This window comes from Heptranchias perlo, chromosome 34, assembly GCF_035084215.1.
Source record: "Heptranchias perlo isolate sHepPer1 chromosome 34, sHepPer1.hap1, whole genome shotgun sequence".
NCBI lineage: Eukaryota > Metazoa > Chordata > Chondrichthyes > Hexanchiformes > Hexanchidae > Heptranchias > Heptranchias perlo.
The window spans coordinates 23,735,188-23,756,936 of record NC_090358.1 but is presented as its reverse complement, the minus strand read 5'-3'; the positions used below and the strand labels follow the sequence as shown (position 1 = coordinate 23,756,936).

The 21,749-nt window shown below is 40.5% G+C and overlaps 1 protein-coding gene and 1 pseudogene across 3 annotated transcripts in view; one reads left to right on the top strand and one right to left on the bottom strand.

The window, feature by feature from the left end:
- Positions 1-9,686, bottom strand: part of adamtsl3 (ADAMTS-like 3) — a 481,218-nt gene extending 471,532 nt beyond the window's left edge. For all 3 annotated transcript variants that reach the window (XM_067971609.1, XM_067971611.1, XM_067971610.1), the window contains exons 1-2: positions 9,335-9,686; positions 8,730-8,824 (exon numbers count right to left, since the gene is read on the bottom strand). In XM_067971609.1, the coding sequence (XP_067827710.1) occupies positions 8,730-8,792 (63 nt within the window). In that variant the 5' untranslated portion in view covers positions 8,793-8,824; positions 9,335-9,686. The remainder of the gene's footprint in view (positions 1-8,729; positions 8,825-9,334) is intronic.
- A 573-nt stretch (positions 9,687-10,259) lies between these two features.
- LOC137301936 (U2 spliceosomal RNA) lies at positions 10,260-10,440 on the top strand (annotated as a pseudogene).
- Positions 10,441-21,749: the final 11,309 nt, after the last annotated feature.

Here is a 21,749-nt window from a genome sequence, read left to right as displayed (position 1 = left end):
TCCGAGCTCTACTGGCTCCTCATGCCCCAGTTAACTTGAAAATATTCATCCCTGCTTTCAAATTCCTCCAAGGCTTCACCCCATCCTACTTCAGCTAGTTTCTCTAGTCCTCCAGCCCCTTGCATACCTCCACTTCTTTAACCCCTCATCCCCCACTGCTTCAGCTCTAACTGTGGTGGCATCTCATTCAGCCACTACACTTCTGTCCTCAAACTCCCTCTACCTTATCGCTCTCTTTGCTTTCAAAAAGCTCTTCAAAACCCTTCAGCCCACATCCCCCTGCCCCCCCCCCACCACAAACCAACTCCATTTTCTCTTCTGTTTGGTCTCCACTGTTTTCCACACCCCCCTTCTTAATATACAAAACACTAAGACATCTTCTTACACACCCTAGGGACTGCACTTGACATCATAGGGAAAGCTTGCTGGCTTCCATGATGCTGAGAGCTATGCTGGTAAGGGTATAACTCTTGGTATGGCCGCCCAAGCCAGGCACGTCGAAAGGTAAGAGCCAGACTAAAGGCAGTCCATTAGTCCTTCTGGTAGGGAGGTTGAGAGTCAGGCTAACGACCTGCCCACGTAAAGAGCCTTTTGCGAGGGAAATAACCCAGAGACAAGACAAGTCTGTTACAGACTTGCAACTACAAACATCAACTTTTGGAAAACCTGATCAAAGTCCAATATTTTGCTATAGACAGACACCAGGCACAGGAGGCTCTAATGAATAATAATGCAAGCTGTTGCAGTTGAGTTGGCAATGAAGCATGGGGAGAGGTGAGGAGCAGTTGAACAAGGAGTACAACATGGGTCCAGGGAGTGGAGCAGTTGGATGGAGCAGAGCTGGAACATGAATAGAGCAGGACACAGGCCCAAGTTAAAACAACTTGCATTTATTTAGCGCCACTAACATAGTAAAATGTCCCAAGGTGCTTCATAGGAGTGTTATCAAACAAAATTTGAAACCGAGCCACATAAACAGATATTAGGACGGGTTGGTCAAAGAGGTAGGTTTTAAGCAGCATCTTAAAAGGAGATAGAAGTAGAGAGGTTGAGGGAGCTTTGTTCCTAGGCAGCTAAAGGCACGGCCGCCAATGGTGGAGTGATGAAAATCGGGGATGCACAAGAGGCCAGAATTGGAGTAGCGCAGAGATCTCGGAGGGTTGTAGGGCTGGAGGAGGTTACAGAGATAGGGAGGGGCGAGACCATGGCGGGATTTGAAAACAAGGATGAGAATTTTAAAAATCAAGGCATTGCCGAAAAGGGAACTAATGCAGGTCAGTGAACACAGGGGTGACGGAGCTGGATCAGTGTCCTGATATGAAGCAACTGGCAGCTGCAAATTCTGGGGCTTGAAGCAGGCAGCAGGTCCTGAAGCTTCCCTGGACTTAAGTTGAACCTATGGAATGCTGTTAAGAACATTTAAACAAAACTAGATTATGCACTAAATACAGTAGGGGATATGTTAAAATGTTCTGTTTTAGTTCCCATTTTTACTTAGTTGGGTTTTGTGCTCATTCTTATTTCTGAAAACATCTCAAAGTACCTTTTCTTATAGGTGTAAGCAATCAGTATTGCTAATTATACCCAAAAATTCAAGTATTCCTCTAATTTATTCACAATTGACTTCAACTTCATGTATATGAACAAAATCTCACTATTTTGTGAATTGTTCCAAATTTGTGTTACGTTTCAGTAGAGGGAATTTTCTAGTCTCAATGCTAAACCAGTGGGATTGTAGTACAGCGAGCGTCGTACTTGCCAATATCGTACAGGGCCAACCTCATGGGATTTCCCAAAGTTGGCCATAAATAATCATGCTCCGTGACTGGATGTGGTGCCAAGAGCTCGCCAAAGGGAGGGGCAGCAAATTATGCAACTGATCCGCCCTTAGAGGGCCGCAGGCAACACTTAAAGAAATGCAACCGATTAAAGGTAAGTGGACACATATGGGGAAAAAGATATTTCCAAGTATGCTAAATTCACGTTTCAGCTTTTCCAAAGGCTACATTGGGAATAGAGATGTCTGGCAAAAACCAAGGGAAGGCAAAATAAGTGTGGAGGAAAGAAACAGAGTCTGTGGGCAAGTGATGAAGTGGTGCAGCACCTTCACCTCCTTGTAGGATGGCTGGCTGGCGAAGTGTTGGTGCTGCTACAAGAGGTGGATGCATGAGGGTTAGCCTGATGGGAATCCCAGGGACCTTCCCCACAGGGCAGTAGTGCAGCATGCCTAGTAGGAGGTAGCTGCCAGGCTCAGCGTCATGTACACTACTTGTACAACCCAAGAACTAAAAGATGCACCATAAGGAAGCCAGCAAGGCAAGACCACCATTTACCGGTCACATGCCATGAAGTATGGCTGGTCAATCTGTTCCAATGCTGGCCCATACTACTCCCTGTTCAACTGCTCCTCCCCATGCTTCATTACCAACTCAACTACAGCAGCTTGCATTTCTATACCAATCCTAGTTAGTTCATTAGTCTCCTATGCCTGGTGGCACATGAGGCAACCCATTTCTTCCACCACTGTCTGTACATAGCAAGATTACAGCTCTTTCATTATTTACCAAGCATACTCATATTCCAGCAGGGCACACATTCAAGGTGCAACTTACAACTGAAAGCCTTGGCACACTTATTTTGAAAGGACCTCACACAAAATTATTGCAACACAGCCTAGCTGCATGGTCACTGAAACAGGCTGGACTGCAGGTTGGGTGTGTGTGTGTCTCTATCAATGTGCTCCTTTTCCTATTACATTTTACAGACCTGGAAGAGCAGTGAACAGCATTGCTGTAGCTCAGAGCACCCAAGACAACAGCCTCCATCCTTTTCAGCGAAGTTTTCCAGGATGGAATTAGAAAACTTGAGGAAGCAGTACCAGGTGAGTCAAGTAGATAAATGAACAGGAGCAACAGGTGGTGGCAGAGAAGGAGTGGAAGCCTGATGTGCAGTTGGCTACTTGGCTGCCATAAATGACCTCTCTACTTTGGAAAATATAGCAGTGTGGTGTCTTTGAACAGCCATATCACACAGCTGTTGCTATTCAAAGGGAAGTAGAGGGCACTTTTGGCCACATTAACCGATACATCAGTCACATATTTGAATCACGTAATTGCTGTGCTGCAATTCTATGATTGTGTCAAGAAAGGGTAGGGAATGGGATTAGAGCAGGACCGCCGGTTCAAAAGAGTAAGCACTGCACAGGTGCGATGGGCCAAATGGCCTCTTCATACACAGTAATATCTATGATTCGATGCATTTGCAACACAGTCGCTGATACTGCATAAAATCCCTATCCTAGCCTGGAAGAAGGCAGAGTCAAAAAAGTTAAGGAAGGAAGAGACCTCAAATACCAGTGACAGCATCATCGCTGTGATGTAGGTTTGCTTTCAAATAGTTCACCTCTGCAATTGGCTCCCTATTGACCCAGAACTTGCACAACCAGTTCCCCTCAGTTATTGCCAGGGAAGGAGTGCAAGGATCTGCTGAAATGGTTGGTGGCATATGATGGGTGCAGGCAATCTGAATCTGGGGCCTGCTGATCTCTCTGCTCTTTTTTTTAAACCCATCTTGTATCACTTCAACCATCACTGTATTTGAAGATCTTCAAAACCAACCACCACTGTTAATTTTAACTTAACTGATGACCCACAAGATTATGTAGCTTGCATTTCTATGTCTCCCCTAGTTCCTGTGAAAATCTGTGTTACAAGAGTTCCTTTTTCCATGTTCTTTTTGTTTTCAGTCTTCCTGTTCTGCAAATTCTTTAAATTACAGTCAGCTTTCCAATGAATTAGCAAATATTTATTTGGTTTAGCGACATAGGAACAGGGGCAGGCCATTCAGCCCCTAAGAGCCTTTTCCACCATTCAATTAGATCATGGCTGATCTGTATCTTAACTCCACATACCTACCTTGGTTCCATAACCCAAAATGCTCTTACCTAACAAAAATCTATCAATCTCACTTTTGAAATTTTCAATTGATCTGGCCTCAACAGCTTTTTGGCAGAGAAAGTTCCAGATTTCCACTATCCTTCGTGTGAAGTGTTTCCAGACATCATTCCCGAACAGACTAGCTCTAATTTTAAGGTCATGCCCCTTGTTTGTCATAAACAGTACCAAAAAATTCAAAATATGCCTCATAAAAAAGTGCAAAAAAAGCACGTGCTGAAAAGGAACTGCAAAATTGAATTAGAAAAGGCTAAACACTCTCCATCCCTTTGAGTTCCTGCATACATGCATCCCCTATTAGGCCAAGTCCAGATGGGCAAAATGTGACATGGTGCAATCCTGTCCAAACTGGATAGGAAAAATGCACTGCATAATTTAAATATCATTCTCACCCTTGTTTATTTTTCCATGAGCCATTATAAACAAAGCGCTACACACGACGATGGTGATTTTTCACACTTACTCCAACCTCATACTGCTGTTTTTGACTACTGTTGAGCCTTAAGCCTTGCCTTGTGACCATAAAACAACAGGTGATGTTGACCTGACATTTACTAGTCCTAAGGGAGTCACAATATAAATTAAGGATTAACTCAGGGCATAACCTTGGCTTAGTTTTCCTATTCAATTTCAGCATTCATGAAATTCCTTTTGAAGTCCCAAATATCCTAAATTTTGGGTATGTATATGTAACATAAAAAAAAACACATTACATTACAGAATTTTCCTTGTATGAAACATCTCAATTTAAACTGCAGGTAATGCAGATCCCTCTAAGCTTTACTGAAAGGTAAACCAAATAACATGTACAGTACTTTTTTTTGGGATGATGGCTTGTTTCAATGTCACAATTCATTCAAAGGTCAGCTGCTTCTCTGATGATGCATCCTTCACTTTACATGGTACAGTTAATGTACACTTTTATTAAACAAACTTCATACTCAAACTACCAATTCCATGCCGCACGATGTGCAATTATCTTCTTTGGAGAATTTAAACCACGAGAAGTTCTATTCACAACACAATAGCTCTACGTCTGATGAATGTACACTAATACAGATAAACTAATCTTTTGTTATTTTTGATCTGTACGCACTCAGGCCACTCTAAATAACTATGCTTACATTAGTGCTACATTGCTTCCGCTGACACCAACTGTATGTGTGAAATATCAAAAATGCTTCAGTTCCACTGCTGGACACTGCCAAAACTATCATGATCACCAAACACTTCAGGCACTTTTCTGACACATTCATAATTTTTGCTTTCTGGGAAATTTTAGCCTTGCCTCTGAACATATGTGTCTTGAAACTCTTTACAAATTCTTTCAAAGGCTAAATATAACCTCTTCACTCCTAAACCTCAGCACACTCTTGCAACAATATAATCTCTGATTCACCAGGGGCGATCCACTGGTATCCTTTAAAAAAGGTTTTTATTCCTCCCAAAACATTGCATTCTGAACATTCTGTACCATCTCAATAATGATTCCTATGTTGTTTTACACTACATCATAACACTACAGTTAATAAGACTTGAGTAAGGAATGTAATATTCTTGGACCAAGTAAAATTCTTCTGCAGTACATAAGAAATCCAAAGGACACCAAGCAGGTCAACTAAATATAGTATTGACTGTTCCAATGCAACTCCCAAGAGTTACAACTAGTGAAAATAGCTGCTGATGACAAAAATGTCCACGCCAAAAGGAGACTTAAGCAAAAATACTAAATTATTTTATTCAGAGTTAAGAGACAGTTGTTAATAAGCAGTGGTGCAACATTAAATTATTTCTGTAGCAAATATGAACTCCTGATAAAATGCTGTATTGGGAAAAAATTGACTAAAGCCTTATTCAAAAATATCAAGTGTCATAATTTAAGATTTTTCCATAACTATTTTGGTCAAAGTATCTTGTGTATATTATCCTCCTTTCTTATGTCAGGACACGCAAATTGTTTTCTTGTAATTTTACACTTCCAAGTTAGCATCTCCAAAGCATTCTTTTTACGTGTGATTCTCAAGTATAATGTTACACAGCCATTGCAATGCAAAAAGAAAATTTAGATTCAAGGGTGGCCTCATTCAAGTCCTCTTTTTGAAATATGTTTTTACAAGACTTGCTTTTCTCCTTGATGGTCAGCATGTGCATCTCTCAATCATTGGCATAACATACCACTTTTCACATTGACATAATGTCCCCTCCCTAACAGTTTGAAAGGCCAATGTTTTCTCCATTTGCTCCTTGTGCTATCAAAATCATTCTGGGCAACTTCAGCCAAGGTAAACTTAAGAGTTTGCATTCTTATAATCAACTAAACAAAAGCATTCCACACAGCACTGCAGTTCTTAACAATGCAATCCTTAGAATTCAACTGCAGATGCAAGACATCAACACATTGGGGAAGAAAAAGCTAGTTAGCACAGCACCAAGTATAATCTAGTTTTAAGTTACATCTATTGTATGTGCGGATATTTAATATTTCATTTAATTTTCAAAGAACTGATTCTTCAAAAGAACTGAATGTAGACTGTAACTAAACAAGTATCTAATGTTATGTTTCTTTTTCACGGTTATCTTTCTCAGGTTGCTACTGAATTTTGCCACGGAATCATGTGTCACATCAGAACAGCATTGTACAGCCTGGAATTTTAAATATGGTGGCTATCACTGTGATGTCAGAGTCATAACAGAATCCAATATAAAATTCCCCTGACACTATTAAGTCTACCTCAGGCACGCACATTTTAAACATGACAAACAGTTGGAAGGGAATTGAAAACTGCATTACAACTTAAGTTTCATCTCAATGCCACTTCAATAAAGGCCTAATTTTTAAACATTTTCACAAGAATAGCTGAAGCCTGCAGTTTTAAATGATCCGTATGATGTCCAACATACATTAATTTCAGTGGGATCCTATCGTTACTTGGAATTTGAAAGCAACAAGCTAACAGCCTAACACGATTTCACTTCAATGAGCTTTTTAAAGAAAGTCAAGATAAACAATTATATAATAAATTGAACAAATTCAGTGACTGCTATTACACTTCAATGGAGTTTATTACATTATTTCTGTTTAAAGTTGAAATACCATCCCACCTAAAATACTGTTATGTAAATAAAGATGAAATGATAGCTTCAAGAAGAAATATTAACCTGCACAATTAAAAAACAGCTGTAAATTATAATTTTTTTTAAAAAATAGGTATTCTTGTTGAAACAGGATGCGACATCAGAAAAACTAACTGGGAACAGCTAGTGAGATCAACGACGTGAAAGAGCTGAACGCAAATATTGTCATTCATTCACCCAGGTGCTGCAGCAGTCACATCATCTGTGTTTGCTTATTTAGCTCCATTATTCTGTCAGCCCATTTTTTTAAAAAAAAGCAAATGTGATTTCTAGTGACCTATTGAACAAAATCTTCCTAATACCAGTAGCTCTCCCATGCAGGGCAGTAACCGATATTTACCATCTAAACATGGCAATTAATTATTAAAGATAAAGACATGAGCCTTCTCCCTCCCACCCTATCAGGACACCCTTCTAGTCCTTTCTCCCTCACTTTTTTAATCGAGCTTCCCCTTAAATGCATCTATTCTATTCACCTCAACTACTCCTTGCGGTAGCGAGTTCCACATTCTAACCACTTTCTGGGTAAAGAAGTTAATTTGATCAGTTAGTTTTGTGGTACTTATTAGTTTACATCTTTGATAAAAGAAAAATTGAGGGATTCATTTGCTCAGCTTTCTGCTGGTTATTCATTCTTCACTGGTACATGTTGCTGCTTTTAAGTGTGTATGTGATCATTTTATAGGTAATTTGACAACGCTGCACTCCCAGCAGAGAGCCACAATTAGAGGAGCCGAGGGACAGAGAATCACCACTACAATGTCTCCGACCCGTACTCCCTGGGAGCACAGAATCTTGTAATTGGCACAGAATTACCCGTTTTTTGTGGAAGTGCAAAAAGTGACGAGCTAACAAACTAAAGAAATAGGACAACTATACTGCAGCTTCCGCAATACGACGTGGGTTTTCCATCACATTGATACATTCATTCTAATTTGTCACTGATCACAGTGTAATCCAAATTTGGGCAAGTAGTGCAAGGTTACCTCAAAAAAGTAGTTTCACACTTATACACTATTGCAATTGGTGTGATGTCTAACTCTAAATAATGTAAAGCCAACATTTTAATGAAAATGAATGTTGAATTGAACAGTATTAAGGCATCTGCCGGTCACCATCAAGGACACCCAGATCGACTGTAAATTAAATGCAGAGTAAACCTCAACAGCATGCTTTAAACCCAACGTCAGGCATTTTCCACACTAACCAATCGGAGTGGGATTGCCAATTAATGCTGAATTGAGGGAGTTTTGGGAACCTGTGTCAATCAAGTTCTAACTGTCATCTAAACCCTAAAAAGGTATCCTAAATTCTCCAGGTATTAAGTTTTTTAAAAAAATCTATGAACGTCACTTGTTCTTTTAAAAAAAGTTGAGTTTTTTTTAAAACCAACAGCACTTGTGTGTAGCCACCGTTAGATTCTTTATCCTGTTGATGTACAATGATGCTAAAACTGGCAAATATGTATGTTTTCAATCACTGCAAATTTAATCAAGAAACGGTAAGATCTGCTAATAGATCAGAAGCTTACAATTTGTCTGTCATTGTAACAGTAAACAGGAACGCATTAGTTACACATAAATATTAAAATGCACGTATAATTCCCCTTAAAAAAGGTAAAACTAAACTGAGAAGTCATACCTGTACTGCAGGAAACACACACATTAGAAGTGCATATATGGGTATCTGCTTGGTTATCCTCATGTCCAGAACTTCGGTTTTTAATTGCTTTCAGCCTGTGATTTAAATCAAAACAATTCAGCAAAAACACAAGCGCCCGTGTCACACTCCTATTTTATAACTTGGATACGGTGTAATCAGCATAGGAAAAGCGAAGATTTCTTTTAAAAAGTCGTAAATCAGATTCCACAGACCACGCAAGGCTATAAGAGCGGCGAATAAAAAAAATATTGTGAACAACGAGGACAAATTTATCCAGAGCGCTCCCTTTCGCTTTCATAAGGTGTTTGTTTTACTGTTCAGCAATAAAGGAATCAGATAGATTGTAAACTACTCGCAAAGCAGCAATACCCTCAAACAGCCATCTTCATGCCTCGTAAACTGCCCGATTAATTGACCATTTAAACTTCCTTAACATACAAAATATGCACAGGATTTAAGGCAATCAACTCGGCTCCGGCAATAAATCTCATGTCAATCGCCCACCGGTAGTGCGTCAATACATTATAGATACCGGTTCCAAAAATCTTGCAGAAAGCATTGATTATAAAGCACCAAACTCTCACCTTTCACTGTAATTAGGACGTTTTGCCAACAATGCATTTATTTCTCGGGGTTTCACCGCGTAGAATTGCAGCTCCTCAAGCTACCGATGGGCAGCCGCAGCCGAATTATCGAACGTGCAATGCAATAATTCTCTGCCACCTCGCACTGTCACTTTTACATTCTACCTCCTCCAGGGCGACATGCGCTGATCTGCACCAACACCACCCCCCTCCTCCGAACTGCACACTTGGCCTTGGGAACAGTTGGCTGCGAGGTCCGGGGGCGAGTTCTCCGAAGCCAGTGTTGGAGTGGATCCTGAAGTTGGGTGGGTGTTACTGCACAGACCCGTCCTCTCCCGCCTCCCGCCAACTCCGATGTACTGGAGAAAGTGCAGCCCCAATCCAACTTATCGCCAAAGAAGCCAAAATATTCTGATCAGGCACAGCCAACAGCAGTGACACATTCAAGAGCAACAACACTTCAACCGAAACGCTCTGAGGAATATAGATTTTAACAACAATTTTTTTCTTAAAAAACGAATCTTAATTCCACTATTAACGAACTCAGACAACTTTTCACCAACATGCGTCGTGTCCAGTTAATGTTTTGTTTCCACTGCACGAAACACCCAATCAATAAATAATCTACTCTTGGAGCATATAAATGTGAGTTAACTGAATAAATGGATAGAATAGGAATCTTTATAGGATTGTATTTTTTCCCTATCCACGCCTTAAGTAACTGACTTATACTGGGGCATGGTTCCAATAGGACCCTCCCCATGGGCTTTTTTTTGTGTGTTAGCCCGAACATTTAATTTCGATATGCTATTCGACCACAGGAGCATAACAGTGGAGCCTTATCCTGTGCTCACTTTCCAGCATGAGTCACTGGATACCCATCAGCTGTGGGATCCTGGCAGATTATTCACCCCTTAATCCAGGCATACTAAGGCCTGTCTGAGCTCAACAAATCTGTTCTTATCAGTTTAATATCTGATACGTCCCCTATCTGGGGACCATATATTAAATTGATTTTTGGAACAGGGAGATGGAATAGGGGCTTGCTCCGTCCACTCCACGCATCGATCCAGTATTGCAGTGTCTCTGGGAACGGTGCACCTCCCTGTAGGGAGATATTCAAAAGGAAAAACAGATCTTTCCCAGCGTCTCTGTATGTGTGTATGTATTATTACTGAGAATAAAGCTGATATATTGCACTTAAAAAAAGGCACAGACTAAGAATCCAACCTGGCTTATTCTGGGTCTGCATTTCTTCGTTACACACTGACTTTCTCAACCACATCAGGAGTGGGGTGACTGAATGTTATTTGACAATTTTTTTAAAATACAAAACAAACGATGGTATCAGGGAGGCAAGGTGAGTATGGTTCTGGTCAAGATTAAATCTTGTAAACGCATCTCTGTAACCAAGGTCTACCTCATGATTAGCCCCTTAAAACCTCTAGGTGATTTATGAAAAATATTACAACCTTTTTTTGAATTTTAATAGGATTCAATAGTTGGGGCAGTCAATTCCACATGGGCATAGCCCAAAACTGCCCCTAATTCAGCACTGAATTGGCAAGCTCACTCAAAGCCCATCAGGCAGCTGCTGTGGAAAATGGAACAATGGCACACTGGTACAGTAGAGAGTGTTCTACTGTAGATGGGGCTGAAACATATGGTTTGGGTTGAGTACAAGGAGCTTCACTCTGCATCTAATCGCACTATAGCTGACCAGGGACTCCTTGAAGTTGCCAATGGGTGCTCAAAGTGGAAAGTATTTCATTTCCCAACAATAACTTGCTTCCCCTAAAAATTCAGTAATCATTTATGCATTGATCATACAGGCTATTGGCAGTCTATTTCTTCAACCATTCCTCCTGGCCTAATTTATCCACTCCCACTCCAGTCCTACTTTCTCTATCTCAAAAAGGGAACATTTTCACAAAAATGTGTTTTTATATAATATGCACTTTTAATGAAAAACTATATTCATTTCCTTGGTTAACTAATTTTAAAATTGTTGTTAAAGTTGTTATTCTAAAATTCAATCAAAGGGAATAGGATGGAACTCTTAATTTGAAAAAAATACGCAAATTAAGGAAATGCAGAGGCCGAGAAATTGAATGTTGGGCCTTCTATTTGTGAAAGTCTCATTCGGTCTCTGAATGGGGATGTGATGACATGCTGTGTGTATCCACTATTTTTTGTTTATTTTGTAGTTCCAGCATTTGCTGTTCTTCTCATCAACTATTTCATATCCTTTAGTTCATTGCCTTACTGAGATGATCTGCAGGCAACCTCCATCAGTTTCCAATTCTTTCCAGCTTTGCAATAAAACCAATACAACCCATTATTTTTCTTCCCTATACAATTTCTTAATATGCACACTCAGCAGTCAAGGCTCTGTATGCAATCAAGAAATTCATCCTTCTTGTTTACTGCTTTGTCCTCTTGGAAAGGGATGTTTACAGCTTTGTTGCCTCATTGGTGGATAAATCCTAAATCAGAACACCAACATGTGTTGGTACTGGCAACTTGATATGTTCTCATTAATTTGATATATATGTTTAAACTTTATATGTGGCTCCCATTGTATTCACCTACATAGCCCACAAAGTCAAAACTTTGGGCTCTCATGGAAGTAGGGTGTTGATAGCTGATGTGTTCCTTCCCCAGTAATCCAATTCCCAATCCCCAATCTTCCATAACCAATGAATCCCAAATTGTGTCAACTAAAAATGTATGCATCACAAATATAAACATACAACCATTATATAAAAATATACAGAAGCAGATAAAGATGAAATCAACTCCATAATCTCATTTCAGACTACATTGATGAAATAACTTGACTTAAGCCACTTTAAGAAAGGAGAAACACAGAGAAAAGTAGAATCAAATTGATTTCTAATCATTTGCAAACTCCCTTAGTCACAGCAGATGTGACATCTGGTTGAACATTTAGCTAATTGTTTTACCCTAGAGGGGTTTAATCAACAAATAAAAGAGGTAACTGGGGAGGGAGAAGATCCATGTGTTATTTTGGATACAATATCACACTAAAGCACAATGAGGCAAACCATATTATTGTGTTAACTGTTTATTAACAGAATTCTTGGTACGGCAATGGTGCCCAATCAAGCCTTTTGGAACTCCATTATCAGTTGTAAACTTGTGAAAAACTTTAAAATTGTGAATACCACGTGTCAACATTGAAACTTGTCAAGATATTAAATAAAAGTTAATGGTGACCAAAATACCGAGATTTGGATGCCTAATTCGGTGCTTAAAAGGTTAATAAACTTTAACTAATCGTCTTTACCCACCTATCATGTCACGCGAAGGGAAATGTGGCTGCACACTCCTGGATACAATTCTTTCAACAAAGACTGTTTTACTATCCCATTAATTGCAGTTATAAATGTATCTTCTGTAAACTATAACGGGCAGTAATTACTGCACCGTGCAAACTACGCAACGGACTTTAAGAGTAAAGAAACCTGAACTGGTAGAAAAAAACTTTACCAGGTGGTTTCAGAGAATAGAGATCTTTACAAAAGGCAAAAATAAGAAGGGAAATGTGAAAGGCGTTTGTTGAGGTTCATGATTAACGAGCTACTTAAAACATTGAGAAAACATTCTGCAAGTTTGTTTAAAAAAAAGATTTTCACCTCAAGCCTCCACGTTCATAACAAATCCTACATAAAACACAAGAGGGGAAAAAGTTGAGGAGAATGACTGAAGTGTTTTTGTTTTGCACCAGTTACCGAGTGGCTTGAGGGGGATGAAGTATTTTGGGGCTGTCACCTGACACGTTTTAATTCCACGTGATTGACATATATTAAAGGCACGTTCACCTTCACACAGGATCAGGAATCTCTCCAATATTCAGCTTTTTTTTTGACCCATTAGTTTTTATTTCCTCCCCTCTCCCGCCAGGTGTTGCTGCCTATCCTCTGAGCGCCCTCTGCTGTTAAAAGCCTCCACTTCCACCACATACTTCAGCAGGGAAATGCAGCAAACTTTATCCAAATGTCATAGGTGTGTTTAATAAGAATACAAAAAAAAAGATACTGAGCTGCACCGCGGATGAATTTAGAACTACCTAAACACTTTCTATGTAATAAGTTTATGTATTATTGTGGAGAAGTTGGATCTCACCTGCCAGGAGTTCCTGAGCCCAGGCCGCACTGCAGGAGCGGCCAACACCTGAGAGCGAGGACCACTCACCCACCATTTTCAGGTGTGTGCCGAACCTTCGGCAATAAGAACAACTTGCATTTATATAGCGCCTTCAAATGTCTCAAGGCGCTTCACAGGTGCGTTATCAAACAAAATTTGACACCAAGCCACGTAAGGACAGATTAGGACAGGCGACCAAAAGCTTGGTCAAAGAGGTAGGTTTTAAGGAGCATCTTAAAGGAGGAGGGAGAGGTTTAGGCAGAGTTTAGAGCCTAGATAGTTGAAGGCATAGCCGCCAATGGTGGAGCAATGAAATTCAGAATGCGCAAGAGGCCAAAACTGGAGGAGCGCTGAGATCTCGGAGGGTTGTAGGGCTGGAGGAAATTACACAGATAGGAAGGGCCAAGGCCACGGAGGGATTTGAAAACCAGGATTAGAATTTTTAAATCGAGGCACTGCCGGACCAGGAGCCAATGTCGGTCAGCAAGCACAGGGGTGATGGGTGAATAGGACTTGATACGAGTTAGGATACAGGCAGCAGAGTTTTGGATGAGCTCAAGTTCACGAAGGGTGCAAGGTGAGAGGCTGGCCAGGAGAGCATTGGAATAGTCAAGATTAGGGGTAACAAAGGCCTGGATGAGAGTCTCAGCAGCAGATGAGCTGAGGCAGGGGCGGAGACTGACGATGTTACGGAGGTGAAAGTAGGCAGTCTTGGTGATGGAGAGGATATGGGGTCAGAAGCTCAGCTCAGGGCAGTCTGGTTCAGCCTCAGACAGTGGCCAGGAAGAGGAATGGAGTCGGTAGATAAGGAACAGAGTTTGCAGCGGGGATCGAAGACAATGGCTTCGGTCTTCCCAATATTTAATTGGAGGAAATTTCTGCTCATCCAATACTGGATGTCGGACAAGCAGCATGACAAATCAGAGGGGATGAGAGTGATGGTGGTGAGGTAGAGCTGGGTTGTCAGCGTACATGTGGACTCTAATGTGTTTTTGGATGATGTCGCTGAGGGGCAGCACATAGATGAGGAATAGGAAGGGGCCAAGGATAGATCCTTGCGGGACTCCAGAGGTAACGGTGCGGGAGCGGGAAGAGAAGCCATTTCTACGACTGGATAGATAGGAATGGAACCCGACAAGGGCAGTCAACAAACATCACCATCAGGTGGTTTGGGGGGGGGTGGTGGCAGGGGCGGTGGTGGAATCATGTTCATTAGTACAATTCCTTAACTAGCAGCGATCACACTGGCTAAAAAATATTTGTAAATCAGAAGCCTAGGAAGTAACAATGTGGTCTATAGCTTTTCTCCACAAGCAGCTTAGTTAGAAGTGCCACCTGTCAGAAGGTTATGGGTTCTAGCCCCACTTCAGGACTTGAACACATAAGATAGACCCAAGACTTCAGTGCAGTACCGAGGGAGCGCTGTATGGCCGAAAGCGCTATTTTTCAGATTAGATGTTAAACGGAGACCACTTCTTTCTGCCTCCACAGGTAGATGTGAAAGATCCTATGACACTTTTTAAAGACGAGCAGGGAGTTCTCCCGATGGCCTGGCAACTTTCCTCCTTCAGCCAACACCACCAAAACAGATTACCTGGTCATTTATCTCATTTACTGTTTGTGGGACTTTACTGTGCATGCATAATTCTTTGGCAGTGGTTGGACATTATTTGGAGCTTCACAAAGTTGTATATTTGTCTGCTGATGAACACAATGGTACATTGCACAGGTGCTCAAGTGACCACACGGATGCAATCATTGCCACATTGTACCCTGGAAATGCAATATATTTGGAAATAAGAACCTGTGTATCTTTCCTGCACCTCTTGCATATTGATATCAGTACATTGAAACATGACATCAATTACCTCAATTATGCAGAAGTGAACCACAAGCTGGCTGATAATTGCCAAGTCCTTGCCATTGCCAAGAAGGATGTGATGGCAAAAACGGAATGTACATTAGTCATTTTTACTGTTACTAGCAGTGCAGTGATGTTTTGCTCCTTGGCTGCACGGCTGGTTCTAGGAGATGCCACAATTCACCTGTAGCTTCTTTGTTGTGGTCCTCATATGGTATTTCTCACCAAGGTTGAACCGGCTCTGTGGCCTACAATAGGTGAGAGGCATACAGGCAGCGTGTTCTGGAAATCCGCCTCCTATGGCCTGGACATCCTTGGTCTTCTGTTCTTCCTCCTCCTCTTCCTCAAAAAAGTGTTCAGGAAGTGAGATTTGCTGATTCTCCCAGACTGAGTTTCTCCTGACAAACTCGTTTGCTCTGTTTCTGCTGAATATCCAACGACTTTCTCCATTATTTTAACACAATCTTCATAATGAATATCATTGATGTGAAGTGGGCTTAAAGACATGCATGAGCAAATTTGCATGTTTGCCTTTAATTGGTGTTTTAACAAAATCTTATCAAGGCTAAACTAAACATTAATGCTGGGTCTGTGTGTTAACATACATTAATGTGGATTACCCCACTTTTAGGAACATGGGCAAAAATTCAATATTCAACTATCGTTACTGATAATATTTGTACAATTATATAAAAAAAATGAAATGCAAGATATATCATTTTTCAATTTGTTCTCAGGATGTGGGCAAGGCTTTATTCATTGCCCATCCTTAGTTGGCCTGAAAAGATGGGGGATGGACCTGCTTCTTGAGTGAGTGTTTTACAACTGAGAAGCTTCCAAGCCAACTCAAAGGGCACTAAGAGTCAACCATGTAGTGTGTCATGTGTAGATCAGACTGGATAGGGATAGCAGGTTCCCTTTCCTTGATATTAGTGAACCAGTTGGGTTTTTATAACAATCTGGTGCTTGCTCATAATTTGAGCTCCCAGCCTATAGATTGCTAGTCTGATACCATAAGTACTACACTACCATGACTACACAACACTACTGTACCAATGCACGTCATGAAGTTTCTGTGATTTCTCTCTGTGGATAACTAATATTTTCCATTGTATCTTAATGGCAATGATGACAGAGACTAGCATTAAAACTGGTGACAAACCAGGAGATAAGCTTCAACTGCCAAATTTTCCTTTTCCCAGTTTTCCACCTTTTTAAAAAGGGGAGTGCGAAATTGAGACAAATTATTTTTTTGAAAAATGTACTGTTCCTTGTTAAGGCTTGGTAATTAATGCCTTGCCAATGAGTTTTCATGGAAAGATGGAGCAGATTTCCACTTGGGAAAATTAAAACAACCAGTTAGGAATTAGCTCTCACCACTGAGCTGGAGTTAATTCAATGATTGAGCAGCTGGCAGATTATGAATTCAACATGAATTTTGATGCGATTATTATATTAACTAGTTCAGCATTGCCGTTGGTAAGAGAGAGTTGCCAGGGAGTGCAGGTTTTACCAAAGACAAAGCACCCACCCCACCAATTACCATTGGTCTATTAAACCACTTGCCGCACTGCACTACACACCTGAGCAATCTTAGCTAAAGGACACTTTAAACAGATCAGCAGTAAATTGCTGAAAAGCTCCATGGAACACCTCAGCTGCACATTTCATTCTCCTTCATGGAAAATTGAAAATCTCAAGGTTTGGATAGTTAAAAAATATCAAGTACAAAGAGGGCCGGAACTAACCAAGAAATTAATATAAATATATTTTCCGATACAAACTACATATGTAGACAATTTTTAAAATTTGCATTATAGTTTACTTTTTGTTTCTGATTTCAAAACTCAAGTGGTTGGTTACATGCAAAGGAGCAAATATATTTTCTTTCTGACGGACTGATCCATATATTAGTCATTTCCAAATTTGGAAATGGTCATATCAGTGGAATCACAGCTCAGTTTAATTTCACATACTTTCCTATTTTGCAGCATTAGATTGACAACCAAAGCTATTAATTGATTAGATAAATGGCTGTTAAGCCACTTGAGAGGCATGGAATGAGCATATTGCAGCCAAGTCCTGATTGGCCAAGTTTCTGCAGAACTACCTCATCCACTAAAAAAACTGGAGCAGTTGCCATTTCTATCTGTTACCATTAAAATATTGCAAAAATAACACCCACTTTCTAAAGGAAGAAACATCCTTTGTAATGTTTTCTCTGCTTCTTTAGGATCTCCACAATGTGTGTTATTCCCTAACTCAGAAGATGAACATGTTCTCTGTGCTAATGCTGCAGCAGGTTGACTTATCTTCCAATTTCCTTCTCTACCTCTCAAAGTGCTCCACGCCCTCTAGTTGCCTTCAGCACCTGACTCTACTCTGATCAGGAATTTACTGTTTTGGGAAATGTGAGGAAGAATCATTTTCCTACCACTCTGTAGTACATTTTATTGTTTTAATTATTTTGTAATTTACTTGTTGATCTTCTTTGGCATTGTTCATGGACAAAAAGTTATGTCTCATACTGCCTTTCTCCTTGTCTCCAAATCTCTAATTCTGTATGTCTTCTTCTTTCTATCTTTTTGTTTGTCATGCACTCTTTGTGCCCCCTTCATTTTCACTCTTTGTCTTCATGTCTCTCATTTTTTGTTGTTCTTTCTTTATCTGTTTGTCTCTGACTCATTTGTCACTCTTTCTCTCTCTCTTTCTGTAAGTGGTTCCTTCCTTCTGTGTCTCCTCTCTTCTGTGTGTCTCAGACACTTTATTTCTCATCTCTGCATGTCATTGTCTCTTTCTCTTCGTATCTCCTACTCTGATTTCATCTCACACACCTTCCTTTTCTGTATGTCTGTCCATTCCTTTCATAGTCTCTCCCTTTCTTCCTGTATGCCTTTCACTGTCTGCTTTTTCTCTCACTTCCCATGTAGACCAATCACAACAGGTACAAAAACGTCACCCTCTTGCAAAGTGGAAGAAAATGGTTTTGGCAGGAGAAATTATTTAATATTTATGACAATATTCAGGAGCAGAAAATCTTAATTAAATTAACAAAACGGAATAATAAAAAGAAACAAATAATTTCATAGATTCACCTCTTCCAAACAAAAGTGTATGGAGAGAATGGGCTTACAGGGGAAGTATTTAGTTAACTTAATGACCTCAGAAATCTGCAGGCGTCTTTTTGGATTCCTGCCATAACTCCATTTGGAGACGGATGGAACCCATTGGAAAATGGCAGGTATCCAGTTGCACCAGGGCTCGGTTGTTTCTGGGATTTTCGGACCTGCCTTGTAAGGGGCGGGGACTTCTTCTGCCAAGGGTTCTCATTTCCCTGTCTCTTTCAGGACCTGGCATAGTACTGAAAGCTGGTACACCTAGTGAGATGAAGCTTACCAGCCTTGAGATGGGCAGAAGTAGGGCCCACCATGACCTGGGCATCTGAAGAATGGTAGGGATTTTTTTTTTAAATCCTGATTGGCCTCTTACATAGGGGCCAGAAAAGGACACGGCTGGGGTCTGGGAGAGGGGTAGGACTGGTCAACAGCCATCCTCCCACCAAAGATGAGTAGGCATCGGACTTTCCAGCTACTTGGCGCAGTTGTGCATCAGAGATCTACTTGAAGTGGCATTTGCATTCACCTACCCCCTGCAAATTAGGCACCCTCCCACTGACCCCACAAACTCTAGAATTGGAGTGCATTGGCTAGCACGATCCTGGCAGAACCGCCTGAATTATATCCATGGATTTTCAGGGCCAACGTTTTAAGCAATAGGGAATATTTTTTGATCATGACACTGAGGCTGTGAGAACTGCAGACTTTGTACTTGCATGAGTTGGAAATGGCCAATTCCACTGAATCTTCCAGGGTTGACCTTCATTTAATATTCAAGGTAAGTTCCTGGCGTGGATTGGGCCTCATGCTGGGAGCTAGCTAAAGGAGAGTCATATATTCTGCGTGTCAGCAGCCTTTAAAGGGTTACAGACAGACATAAAGGGACGCAGCCTTGTTGACAGCTTTTCCAAAGAGGTGGCTGGCAAAAAGCAGCAGATGGAAAAGAACGTGCAGACAGGAAATGGAATCTGTGGGCAGCTGATGGAGCAGTCCAATCGAGGTACAGCTGCATGAGGTGGGTGCAAAGAGTTTTGCCTTGTTTGGCATTCAAGGGCACCTTTCCCAAAGGACATCGTGCACAACATGCATGGCAGGAAATAGCAGCCAGGGTTAAAACTATCTCCAGTACCAACAAGCCCTGGGAACAGATGTGGAAGAAAATAACACACCTTATGGAAGCTGCCATATACCAGGTAGGTTGGGTAAGTATGCATGCCATGAAGTGTTGCTGTAGGATGGACACATTTCTGTCACTGTATGTGCTCCCTCAACTTGCATCAAGGAGCCAGACTTCCGAGTGTGTGAAAATTCTGAGTGTGTGAAAGAGACGCATCAGGGGAGTTGTAGTTTTCACCCTAGTTGTGGACCCACAATACCTAGACTGTACCGTGATAATCCATATCACATGGCAACTGCCCAGAAAACTTATAAATAGTAACTGCAAAGCATGAGCAATAGAAAATATTGTTAAAAGTAAAAAGATTTCATTTTTCTTGTGTCTTATCCAGTTTATGCCTCGAAATAAATGAGTTTTGTGCTTCAGAGAGGGGGCTAATGTTTGCACTGGGGCCAGAAGAGAATGTTTATGAGGTGTTATGATGCTGAGTTTGGGCATTAGTCAGTTAGTCGGCAAGGCTATAGCAAATGACCTCTTGTTGAAAGTGCTTGTCACTAGAGACTGTATAATGGGAAAGTCTCAGTCGTAATGCTACAATAACAGCTCAGCAAGAACTACAAATCCTAATAAGAAGTAAAGTGGGAATATATTCATGAGAAAAAGAATAAAGTTTTTGAGGAGGCACGAATAAATAAACAATTAAATTAGTTGCATTTTGAACCAATACTACTTTGCTTCAGTGAATTTACTGTAGAATAGTGACGGGTGAACATTTTTTCATTAAGGCCATTGTGGGACCATAGTTTGATATCAGAAACCGTACTTCAGGTCCGGGAGTACCTGTGAGCATCACTATGAGAGATTTACCAGCACCTTTGCCATTTCTACTCGTGTTAATTTTAAATCTTTCACTTTTCTTCAAAATGCATTAAATTTATTATGCACATGGGATTTTGGGCAAGAATCCTCCTTTTCATTCATTTCATGTTTCTGCAATGCTCACCACTATGATTTATTTATATATGGAGACCTAACCACAAAGTCAAAGTGCATATCCATAAGTCTTGCACAAAAAAGCTAATTTTTAGTCAGTTCAGAGTAACATTAATTCATGCAGTATTGCTTGCCATTAGTAACCCTCCAGGATATGAACTTTTATTTTTTTTATCCTACTGCTGTGAAGTTAGTACATTTTTAAAATTTAAGCTACCATTTTCATAAATAATAAATGTAGAATTATTGCCTATTTTAGACTGCACCCAGGAGCCCCTTTTTAATTATCAACAACTCTAAAAGTTCTGTGCTGATATTTTGAATTCATACATAAATTTTAATCGTCTAACATGTTGATAAACATGTTCTGACAGCCTTACTGCAACTGTTATTCCAATCCATGCTCAATTCGATAAGTTATGTTTACTTTGAGGTAAACTTCTTCATAGGAAGATATTTAAACTGAGGCTCATGGTGGGAAATGGAAAAATAAATCTGAGAGAAAGTTGATATTTCAGTGCAGTCACAAAGAATGGTAAATAACAATGATATTTCTTAACAGTTGTGTGGATCAAAAGTTTAGTTGCTACAATGAACCAGGATTTAGAACTGATCTCCCTACAGTCAACTTGTGGATAAAGTTGATATCAGTGCAGCAACCAACTGTGGATGATGGAAAGAATGTTATTTTGATTTCTGTACTGTTATCTCAAACTGCACAGAGAAAACCCATAAACATGTCTCTTGCATTCCACAGATGAAATTAATTTAGTGAAAATAAACTTTGACTCAGAGGGCATGGCTGAGGTACTAAATGAGTACTTTGCATTTGTCTTTACCGAGGAAGAAGATGCTGCCAAAGTCACAGTAAAAGAGGAGGTGGCTGAGATTCTGGACGGCTAAAAACTGATGAAGAGGATGTACTAGAAAGGCTGGCTGTACTTAAAGTAGATAAGTCACCAGGTCCGGATGGGATGCATCCTAGGTTGCTGAGGGAAATAAGGGTGGAAATTGCGGAGGTATTGGCCATAATCTTCCAGTCATCCTTAGACACGTGGGTGGTTCCAAAGGACTGGAGAATTGCAAATGTTACTCCATTGTCCAAAAAAAGGATAAACCCAGCAATTACAGGCCAATCAGTTTAACTCAGTGGTGGGG